At 37.6% G+C, this 12,211-nt stretch overlaps 1 protein-coding gene across 1 annotated transcript in view; it reads left to right on the forward strand.

Moving 5' to 3' along the window:
• The window catches only part of ITPR2 (inositol 1,4,5-trisphosphate receptor, type 2), a 494,095-nt gene that overhangs the window by 271,640 nt on the left and 210,244 nt on the right, over positions 1-12,211 (forward strand). Inside the window, exon 37 of the mRNA XM_011946983.1 lies at positions 5,228-5,336. Coding sequence (XP_011802373.1) covers positions 5,228-5,336 — 109 coding nt within the window. The remainder of the gene's footprint in view (positions 1-5,227; positions 5,337-12,211) is intronic.

Consider the following 12,211-nt stretch of genomic DNA (forward strand, 5'->3'; position numbering starts at 1 on the left):
GATGGTCTTGATCTTCTGACCTCGTGATCCGCCCGTCTCGGCCTCCCAAAGTGCTGGGATTACAAGCTTGAGCCACCGCGCCCGGCCGGTTTTCAAGTTTGTGTTTGTATGGTGTCTTATATCATTTTTTTGAAAGTAAAACAACTTTGAATTCCTGGGATAAAGCTAACTCAGTCATGATGTTTTATCCCTTTTAAATATTGATTGATTTGCTAAATTTCGTTTAGCATTTTGCATCTATGTTCTTGAGGGACACTGGTTTGTAAATTTCTTTTTTCGTTATGTGTCTGTCTGCTTGTAATATCAGAGTAGTGGAGAACTCACAGAATTAGTTGGAAAGTATTTCCTCTTCAATTTTTTGGAAATTTATGAAGAATTAGAATTATTCATTAACTGTTCATTCATGAATGTAACATTCATTAAATGTTTGGTGGAATTCACGAATAAAGCCATCTGGATCAGAGTTTGCTTTGTGGAAAAGGTTTTTAACTGAAAATTTTATTTATTTAATAGATATACATATTTTTGTTTTGTTGTTTTATTTTTGAGACACGATCTCAGGTCACTGCAACCTCTGCCTCTTGGGTTCAAGTGATGCTACTGCCTCAACCTCCCAAGTATCTGGGACTACAGGCACTCACCATCATGCCCTGCTAATTTTTGTTTATTTTTAGTAGAGTCAGGGTTTCACTGTGTTGGCCAGTCTGATCTCGAACTCCTGGCCTCAAGTGGTCCACCCACCTCAGCCTCCCAAAGTACTGGGATTACAGGTGTTAACCACCTGATGTCTGGCCTATCTCTTTATATTATCTTTTTCTTCTTGAATGGGCTTTGGTAGTTTGTGTCTTTCATGTGTCTGTCCTTCATCGAAATTGTTAAATATATTAGTTTGTGGTTGTTCATAATATTCTCTTATTATCCTTTTAGTATCTGTAGATATCTATACTGAGGTCAACTCTCTGACTCCTGATATTGGTAATTTGTGTCCTCACTCTTTTTTCCTGATCAATTTAGAAATTTATCAATTTTATTAATCTTTGCAGGGTACCAGCTTTTAGTTTCCTTTTTCTTCCCCCCAACCTTTTTTTTTTTGAGACAGAGTCTCACTCTGTCACCCAGGCTGAAGTGCAGTGGTGTAATCACAGATCACTGCAGCCTTGGCCTCTGGGGCTCAAGTGATCCTCTCACCTCAGCCTCCCAAGTAGCTGGGAACACAGGTGTGCATCATTCCATCCAGCTAATTTTAAAATTTTTAGTAGAGACAGGGTCTAGCTATGTTGCCCAGACTGGTCTCGAACTCCTGGCCTCAAGGGATCCTCCTGCCTTGGCTGCCCAAAATGCTGGGATTCCAGGCACCAGCCACCTTTCCTTTAGCTTCATTGATTGTGTCTCTGGTTTTTCTGTTTTTGATTTTGTTTTATTTCTTTGATTTCTTCTCTGATATTTAGTAATTCCTTCCTTTTGCTTATTTTGGGTTTAATTTGCTTTCTGTATGACTTAAATCCTATTATGTTTATTGTGACTTGTTTTGTGGCACAAAATATTGTTTATCTTGATAAAATATCCCATGTGCACTTGAAAAGAATGTGTGTTCTGCTGTTGTTCAGTGGACCTGTCTATACATGTCAATTAGGTCATCTTGGTTGATAATGTTTGGAAAACCTGTATCATTACTGATTTTCTGCTGACTTGATCTATGAATTATTGAGACAGGGTATTGAAATGTTTTATTAGAATTGTTGATTTTCTATTTCTCCTTCTAGTTCTATTAATGTTTGTCTCATATATTTTGAAGCTCTTTTTTTTTTTTTTTTTTTTTTGAGATGGAGTCTTGCTCTGTCACCCAGGCGCTGGAGTGCAGTGGTGCAATCTTGGCTCACTGCAAGCTCTGCCTCCCAGGTTCATGCCAGTGTTCTGCCTCAGCCTCCCAAGTAGCTGGGACTACAGGCACCCGCCACCACACCCAGCTAATTTTTTGTGTTTTTTTTATAGATGGGGTTTCACCGAGTTAGCCAGGATGGTCTCGATCTCCTGACCTTGTGATCCACCCGCCTCGGCCTCCCAAAGTGTTAGGATTACAGGCGTGAGCCACCGTGCCTGGCTACCAGGGGTCTTGTATTGCTGTGCATACCATCCTGGTAAAGCTTAGCTGGAGAATATAAATTTAGGGCCAAGCCCTAAGTAGGACTTCCTACTTTCTCTAATGAATCTAATTCTTAGAATCTGTTGACTCAGATGAGTCTGGAGGAGAATATGAGGATAGACTCCAGGACAGGGGTCTACTTAACACATAGAGTGAAAGAGAAGAGAATAGGTCAATGACACTGTTAACCTTTAAGGCAGCTGATTAGAGTCCATTCAAATCAACACCTACTCCTCCCTTGTGAAGGAGAATCTCAGTGTTTTTCAAACTGTAGGGTGTGCTCCATTTATAGATTTTTTAACTGACTTAGGTGGAGGCGACCAGCTAATTTAAAAAATGAATTAGAGAAGATACAAATTATCAGAGTGCATCTCATAGTGAGGGTGACATTAGTGTGAGTTTACATACACACTCCCACACAGGCACTTCTTTACTGGGTGGTTTTGTGAAATATATTTCTTACTTTGATCATGGAAAAAATATTTGAAAGTCACCGACCTAACTCAACCAAACATTATGTGAATACCTTTTGTAAATCTGTAGCAAGTGGTCATTCAACCTTATGGTTATTTTCAATATGGTTAATGAATTAAATCCTTTATCTAAGGAAGAGTTAAAGAAAATGGAAATACTTAGCCTGAGAGAGCAAAAAAAAGAAATTTATCATGTCCACCAAAACTGTTTTCACATATTTAAAGACTATTATGTGAATGTATATACCTACTATGTTTCCACAAAAATTAAAAATTAGAAAAAGACTATTGTGTGAAAGAAAGAATTAAATAGTAGAAGTTTTAGAAAGACAGGCTTCATTTTCCTTGCCAGGAGAACTTTTGAAATTCTTCTGCCTGCTAGGCCTGACCGCATGGATATAACACCTTTTCTAGACTCAACATGTCTAAAAGGACATCAGTGTTACTTTCATTGTGTGTTTGCTACTTCTTCACCATGGAACAGTGTCATTTTAAACTGTCACCATTGGGCTGGGTGTGGTGGCTCACACTTCTAATCCCAGCACTTTGGGAGGCTGAAGCAGGGGGATCCCTTGAGTTTGAAACCAGCCTGGGCCACAAAGCAAGACCCTATCTCTGCAAAAAGTAAAAAAAAATTAGCCAGGCATGGTGGCTATACCTGTGGTCCCAGATACTCAGGAGGCTGAGGTGGGAGGATAGCTTGAGCCCAGGACCGCACTTCAGCCTGGGTGACAGAGACCCTGTCTCATTAAATAAATTTTAAAAATTGAAAAAAACTGATCACCATCTGCATATTAGCCTAGTCTATACATTTCAGGGGCCTCTGATCTGCCCTGCTTCTTCTTCCACTTCCCACGTGTCATCATTTACAAGTCTCTGCTGTGGGTCTTCTCTGTTGCTTCCTATGTCCTCACCTGACCTCTGCCACTGCTGTCTCACCTTGCTGCTTCTCCTCTGCTTCATCTTTCCCGCTGCCCTCATCGGTCTCTTTCTCATAGTGGGAAGAGGCATTTAGGTCCTTTAGAACAGTGGTTCCCTATTTTCTCTAGAAAACATTCAAGACTCTTGAGGTTAATATTCCAGTCCCTTCTTTCCAAACCACATCTCTTACACTTTCCTCTTCCAGGTCTTTAAGTGTCAGCGGGCAATTGGCATGCTTCTCATTTCCTGGACGTGCCGGCCAGGTTTCTGCCTCTGCCCTGTGTTCATACCATTCCCTTTGCAGGGATGTCTTCTCTCCCGAGCCTTCCTTGACAGGTGAAATCTTCGTTAGTTGCATGCTATCTCTTCACTGAAACCTTCTTTGATCAGCCGTAGGTAACTGCCCCCAGCAGAATGAAGTGGTTTCATGTCTGGTTCACAGCGTTTGCCAATGCCTCTGTTGTGGCACTTGCTCATTCAGGGGGCTGTGTGCACCCTAGCATGTGTGGGGACTCTGCACAAGACTCCTGAGACTCAGGAGATCAATGACCTGAGTCCTGTCACCACAGAGTCGTTCTTAAGAATTTGGGCTCTGAGGTCAGATGGACCTGAGTGCATTTGCGGGTCTCACCACTTAACAATTTATGTAACCAGAGGTAAGTTGCTGTATCTCCCTGGGCCTCTGTTCTGTCATGAGCAAAATTAGTCTGAACCTGTCTCATAGGCTTGGTGTGAGGATAAATTAGGAGAGTCCCTGGGCTGTCCTTACACTTGACCCTGACACCTGATAAGCACTTGCTAGCCGTTAACCGGTGAAAGTTCACTTTTTCCCCAGGGTTATGTCCCACAGTACTCATGTTATGTCACTGAAATTGGATCATTTGAGGAAGACATCTCACAGGGTCATTTTGAGGATCAGCTTTTTAACAACATGAGCTATATATGCTATATATGTAGCTATATAAGCTAAATTCTGATAATGAAAATTTATTTGCTTTTAAGTTCTTGGGGATGGTGATCCTGAAACTCTTCTAACAGAGCACCAGTGCACAGTGTACCACTTGATTAAAATGATGGGAGTTTTTGCCCAAATTATACCAAAGCTAGTAAATGGATAGATTGTCTTGATGTCACTTTTTTTATTTTGTTTTTTGCTTTTAATAAAAAAACTGCTTGGTTCTACCAAACCCTGGCAGTGAAAAATAGCATATTATTATGAATGGAAACTGGAAAGCAGCCTGTTATATTAAGATTGCAGAGCTGTATACAGCCACTGCTACTGTATGCTTAATGTAATACAGTACATAAAAATAATATAGTGTAACATAACATAATAAAATATAATATATAAATATTTATATTTCTGTACTAATACATTTGTTTTAGTTCATATATTGGGGTGAGAATATTAGTATTTCATTGTTTCTCAGAGTATTGTATCCCACTAAAAGAATGCCACCTGAGTAAGTTTGAGAAGCCCTGAGATATACTACCTGTAAAACAAAAATAATGTGTTGTAATACAAAATTTATAAGCTGAAGTGTAATCTTAAAACTTTTGAAAACATGTAACTGGTTTACTTCATATTCTTAAATAATGGTGTGATTTTTTTCCCCTATAGCCTTTGATGTTTGTATATAGCTTGAAGAGAAATCAGTGTCTTTCTAAAGGTTTAATGTTTTGCTTTAAGGTTGATTAATCATACAAAGAAACTAATGGAGAAAGAAGAAAAACTGTGCATTAAAATTCTTCAGACATTACGAGAAATGTTAGAGAAGAAAGACAGCTTTGTGGAAGAGGTATTGTTTTAAAAAAAATTCATTATTTAAAAATAAAGTAAGATTTCCACAATACTGGAACCTATGAATTACAATAGGCTATTACATGATTACTTGCATTATATTTTAATGGTGCATGTACTTAGATGAATTATATAATTTGAGTTTTTATGGTATTCATCTCTCATGCCTTGTTTTAAACTGGGAAATAACTAAAATTAGAGTGGCCTAGGTATTTGTTTTGTTTTATTATATTCTTGGATCTCTGTTTTTTCCTCTTACGGCTTTAGTGGACCAAATGACCTTTTTAAACAATGAGCAACTGAAATGCATTATTTAGATTTTGTGTAAAGTTCTGCTGCATATTGAGAATGTCTATGCAGTTTGGCATATGTTGACTTTTTATTATGAATATATGTTCATGTTATTTTTTATAATATTCTGCCAAGTATTATAAAATAATACTATTTTAGTAAATGGAATAGTCAGTTTCTATTCTTAACTATATTAACTTGAGATTCACAAATGATTTTCAGGGAGATATCAACCTATAGATAATAATAATTGTCAGTCTGTTATTAAAAATGACAGCTCAGGTGCTCATTAAGAGATAGCTAGCAGCATATTTAATACCCAAGGTGATACACTTAAATATAAAATATAAATCTAGAGAATTTTTTTAGCTAGCTATCTGTACTTTTATGTTAGATGTTAAACAAAATTTGTACCACGTTCCTCAATAACTTTTTGGTCTGTTTCGGTAAATACTAATCATCTGATATTTTAAAACTGGAAGGATTTTATTTATTACTTTATGTATATGCTAAATTCCAGAACGATTATAGTGGTTGGGTTTTTTAAAGTGCATTCCCAAAAAATGCAATGGAAACTTAGATATTAATAGAAAGAGCATTGCTTCAAAATATTTCATGTGAATCAGTGTTTGTTTCAGCAATCAAAATGCCTTCTACTTTGCATTAGTTCTCTGCATCACTTAAATTATATTTGGAAAACAAATGATCAAAATAAAGGTGGTCAATGCAATTTTAGCAAATGTTTCTCTAAGATAGGACTCAAAAACACGCTTCTATATTTAAAAAATGATAAAGAGAATTCCTTGGGACTTACTGTTGCCTTTCTCTTAAAATATTGCTGTAGATTGTGTGATATTGACTGAAGCACCAGATTCTGAAGTAGAAAAATGAGGTCAATATACTTTTCTGGCAGAGGATGAGGTTCACAATAAAAGTGACTTGTACTTAACAGGAGATACATGGCAAGTCTTCCATTTTTATGTAACAGATTTTTATGAATCACTCCAAAGGAAAATCGGAAAGAAATCAGGTTAAGATTTTACTTTGGCTAGTCAAAAGTATTTTTGTGTGTCTCCCAAACCACTCTAAAATAAATCACTTGTTTTCTCCTTTCCGTTCCCACTGCTACCAATAGTTCAGGCTTTTATTATCTCCTGTCGAGAAAATTCCGGGAGTGTAATTTCCTGAGACAGAACTGCTCCCTTGGGCGGAGGCAGGGCCACTATTTTCCTAACTCCAAGGGTCCCCATTTATGCAAGATGTGATGTAATAAAGGACACCCCCAGCACACAGCCCTCATGGAAGAGTTGAGATGAGAAAGGCTAATTGCAAGTTCTTCATTCAGTCACCTAACACGTGTGTTGTGAGCAAACTATTAAATGGTGATTATTGTGCCTGGGAACTGGTGATACTGAGATGAATGACACAGCTTGCCAAGGGCCATGAGAGTACAATTCCTGTGCTAGTGGACTCCCTTAATAATAGTGTAGGGAAGAGATCACTAGAGCCCTTCAGAAACTGTCAGGGGCTCTGCACAGAGTCAGTGTTCCAGGCCCACCATTTGTCCTCTCCACTCCCCCATCTGTCTTCATCCATTAGCCTCCAGAAATCTGTGCTACTCATTGTACCTATAAGGTACCGCAGGCTTTTCCTGCCCTGAGCTTTGCTTCATCAGGAATCACAGATTGCAAAAATCCAATCAAGCCTCAATGCTGCCAGCTATCTTTGTAGAGGAGCTATTGGGTAGTAGTTATCAATTGTTCTAGCAAGTGGTGATTACTTTCTCAGTAGAATTACCAACATACCTCATGCTGCTCTTTTAGGACATGTTAGACTGTATCCGGATATTTAGTCCAAGCTCCTTATTTTATAGATTATGCCACAGAGTCCCAGAGAGGTGATATGATTTGACTGAGGTCACACAGCAAGAGCTAGAACCAGAGTTTAAATAGGAACTTCTTCCTCTCTGTCTCATCTTCTTACTCCTTTGATCATAGCCAAGTTTTACAAATGTTTTGCACTGCTGTTAAGAAAGGTTAGTATACTTTGTCTAGTAGGTTTATGGCTCCGAATTTTAAGACATAGGCAGACAGAATATAAAACAGAATAACATCCAAAATAGGTAAAGATTCAGATAAACTTCTAAGAAAATAGTAAAGATGGGGGAAATGAAGTCGTTTAAGGAAGAAAAACCTGATTTCGTTTTTTTATGACTGAATAAAATTCCATTGCATATATATCCATCACATTTTCTTGACCCATTCATCCGTCGAGGGACATGTGGGTTGATTCCATACCTTTGCTGTGGTGAATAATGTTGCAGTAAACAGGCGAGTGCAGGTATCCCTTTGATACGTTGATTTCTTTTCCTTGGATAGACACTCAGTAGTGGGATTGCTGAATCCAATGGTAATTCTGTTTTTCGTTTTTTGAGAAGTCTGTGTACTGTTTTTCATAGTGGCTCTACTAGTTTCCATTCCCACCAGCAAGGTTTGAGTTTCCTTTTCTCCACGTCCTCATCGACGTCTGTTGTTATTTTTTTGGGGGGGGGATCTTTTTAATAATAACCATTCTAGCTGGGGAAAGATAATATCCTATTGTCATTTTGAGTTGCATTTCTCTGACAATTAGTGATGTTGAGGAGTTTTTCATATGCTTATTGGCCATTTCTCTGTCTTCCTTTGAGAAATGTCTAGTCATGTCTTTTGCCCACTTTCTAATGAGGTTATTTGCTTTTGTCCTGTTGAGTTGTTTGAGTTTCTTGTATATTTTGGTTACTAGTCTCCTGGCAGATAAATAATTTGCAAATATTTTCTCCCATTCAACAGGTTGTCTCTTCACTCTGTTGAGTGTTTCCTCTGCTGTACAGAAGCTTTTTAGTTTAAGATAGTCCCATTTGTCTATTTTTGTTTCTGTTGCCTGTGCTTTTCAGATCTTAGTCATAAATTCTTTGCCTAGACCAATGTCCAGGAGAGTTTCCTCTAGGTTTTCTTTGAGTATTTTTATCATTTCAAGTTTTTTGTTTAAGTCTTTAATCTATTTTGAATTGATTTTTTTATATGGTGAGAGATAGGGATCCAGTTTCTTCTGCATGTGACTATCCAATTTTCCCAGTGTCATTTATTGGAGAGGGTGTTCTTTCCCCAGTGTAAGTTCTTATCTGCTTTGTTGAAGATCAGTTGGCTGTAACTATATGGCTTTGTTCCTGGATTCTTTATTCAGTTACATTGGTCTGTGTGTCTATTTTTATACCAACACCGTGCTGCTTTGGTTAGTATATTATAGTCCTTCAATATATTATAAGTTAGATAATATGATGCCTCCAGCTTTGTTCTTTTTGCTCAGGATTGCTTTGGCTATTCCAACTCTTTTTTGGTTCCATATGAATTTTAGGATTCTTCCAAAATAATGATATCGTGTCATTTGCAGCAACGTGGATGCTGTATGGAACTGAAGGTCATCTTAAGTGAAATAAGCCAAGTACAAAAAAGACAAATACGACATGTTCTCACTTATATGTGGGAGCTAACACATTTGATCATATGAAGGTAAAAAGTGGAAAGATAGATAACATAAACTGGGAAGGGTGAGAGTGGGAGAATGAAGGGAACTGGGCTAAAGGGTGCAAACATACAGAATGACAGAAGGAATAAATTCAATGTTTGATAGCAGAGTAGGGTGACTATATTTAACAAAATATATTGTACTTGAGTGATGGACACATCAAATACACTGACTTGATCACTACACATTTATATACATGTAACAAAATGTCCTGTTTATTCTATAAATTTATAAAAACAAAAAAGAAAAAGGAAAAACCTAATAAAAAGCATACATATCTTATTTATTAATTATCCTGTTTCTTAATTTTCACATTTACCAAGGACAGAATAAAAAAATTATAGCTAAAGCAATTCTAGCTCTTCGACAACTTTTTAATTCTAAGTGTTTTGAAATGAGAAGTATTTCTATCAGTGGAAGCAGAAGACATCTCATCCCCCTCTCAGGAAATCTTAAAGAAAAGCATATTGGATCTAGAAGGATTCAAACAACCAGTCTGGGAATGAGTCGGAACTACATGATCTCTATATTTTGTCCATTGGTCCTTCTGAAACAGCTGGTGCTCAGTGATCCATGCCAGTGGAGGAGAGCTAAATGGCTCACAACTGGGTGAAATGGCATTGGTTAATAGATTCAAAAAGTAGCAAAAGATGCTATTGTGCAACTAATGGTGGGCTCTAATAACAAACTCTAATTATCAGTAGCGGGATAAGAGGTGACTGTGTTTCCATGATTGTGTTGTTTTCTACTGACCAAAAACTTCATGGCATGTAAAACCACACAAATTTATTATCTTACAGTTTTGAAAGTCAAAAGCTTAAAATCCAAGTGTGAGCAGTAGTGTGTTCCTTCTGCAGACTCTAGGGGAGAGTTCATTTCCTTGCCTTTTCTGGATTCCGGAGACCACCTGCATTCCTTGGCTCATGGCCCCATCCCCTATCTTTAAAGCCAGTAGTGTAATACCTTCCAATCTCCACTCCCTGTTTCCCTCCCACCCCCCCCCAACAATTGTCACATCTCCTCCTACTCTGATGCTCCTGCCTCCTTCCTATAAGAACACTTCTGATTACATTGGAACCACCTGGATAATCCTGTATAATTTTCCCATCTCAAGAGCCTTAACTCAAATCACACCTACCAAATCCCTTTTGCTATGTGAGGCAACATGTTTACAGCTTCTGGTAACTTGGAAAGGGATTGTGAGGGCATGTGCATCTTTGGGGAGGGCCATTATTCTGTCTATCACAATAACTCTTTTATTGACAGTGAAAAATAACATCTAGAATGTAGATGTAGTATTTACTTGTGGCTGATTAATATTACTACATAGGGCAATTTAAATGCAAATGAACAGAACAAAAATGCTTGGAATCTGTAGCACTTTGCTGTTTTCAAAATATTTTAGGATATTTTGCTACCTTTCAACAATTCTAACAAGTACACAGAAGAGGCAGTGTTACCTCCACATTGCAAATGTGAAAAGGGAGACTCAGCAAAGTGAATTGCATTAAGTCACATAGGTTACCTAATACCTGCCCTGTAATGCCTAACCAGCTGGATTTCGACTGTGTATTGAAGCATTCCCAAGAGATTTATCAGAATTAAATCAAAACAGAAAACGCAAACCAGGGTTTTTCACACGAGCTATTCTAATATTACATTTGAGACTCCACTTATTTGAATTTAAAATGTCAACTTAAAAGAAAATTACTATTTTTATTTCCTTGGTTCCTGACACCAGAAGTGGTGTGTGTGTATGTGTATGTCTGTGTGTATGTGTGTGTGTCTATGTGTGAAACTGGTAAAAATTTAAAAATAGGGCAATGAAGCATAAATTTGCTTCATAGTTGAACCAAATGTCCTTTAAAGCAATTCCCAATCCTGGGATTCTAAATTTCCCAAGTTTGTTAGCCTTCTCTGTATGATGTATTAAGTAAGTACGTTAAGGATATTTAATATAACCAAATGTAACTAGATTTTACCTACTAGTCAATTATTTATTAAAAGCTTATAATTTAGAATACCCTCGAGTACAATTTCTAAATTAATTATATTAGGGATTTTCTTCCTTGACCCATGTTTCTTAGTTTGTGCCTAAGATACTGAGAAATAAGATGTGGGTGGGCAACATCTTAAAAATTCTTGAAAGACTAAAATAAATAAAGGAAAATTTAATTTTCTGTTATGTGTGGATATATGTGAAATCATCTAGGGGTCATATAGTTAGTTAAGCTATAGTATTTATTTTTAATGGAAGGATAAAATGTGAAATTTTTTTATAGAAAGTCTGTAAGGAGAAAATTACCTAAGTGAGTTTTAGGAAAATCACCCTTAAAATATTGTTTGTTTAGGTGACTGTAATAGAAAAGCAAGAGTTTACAAAGGATATAACTAACAACCCTAACAAGTCTGAGAGCTTAGTATTCCTTTGGGGCTGGCATATTTAGAAGGCTTTTTAAAGGTAACAGCAGTAGGCATATTTATTTGTACTTTAAAAAAATATGTATGTTGGAACATTGGGGGAAGGAAAGAGAAGAGAAGAAATGCTTCAAAATGGTTTGAGAGCAGGTGAATTTTTTTATTTTATTTTATTTTATTTTTCTTTGAGACAGAGTCTTGCTCTGTCACCCAGGCTGGAGTGCAGTGGCACTCTCTTGGCTCACTGCAACCTCCGCCTCCCGGGTTCAAGTGATTCTCCTGCTTCAGCCTCCCGAGTAGCTGGGATTACAGGCACCTGCCACCCAGCTAATTTTTGTATTTTTACTAGAAATGGGGTTTCACCATCTTGGTCAGGCCGGTCTTGAACTCCTGATCTCAAGCAATCCACCTACCTCAGCCTCCCAAAGTGCTGAGATTACAGACGTGAGCCACCGCACCCAACCTGAGGGCAGTGTGATTTCTGTAATTCTCTATCCTTAAAGCCATTTTGTCCTACTCTTATTTCCAAGACCTCTCTCTCTCTCTCTCCGTCTCTCACACACACACACACACACACACACACACACACACACACACACA

This window comes from Colobus angolensis, unplaced genomic scaffold (genome assembly GCF_000951035.1).
Source record: "Colobus angolensis palliatus isolate OR3802 unplaced genomic scaffold, Cang.pa_1.0 Scaffold256, whole genome shotgun sequence".
Classification (NCBI taxonomy): Eukaryota; Metazoa; Chordata; class Mammalia; order Primates; family Cercopithecidae; genus Colobus; species Colobus angolensis.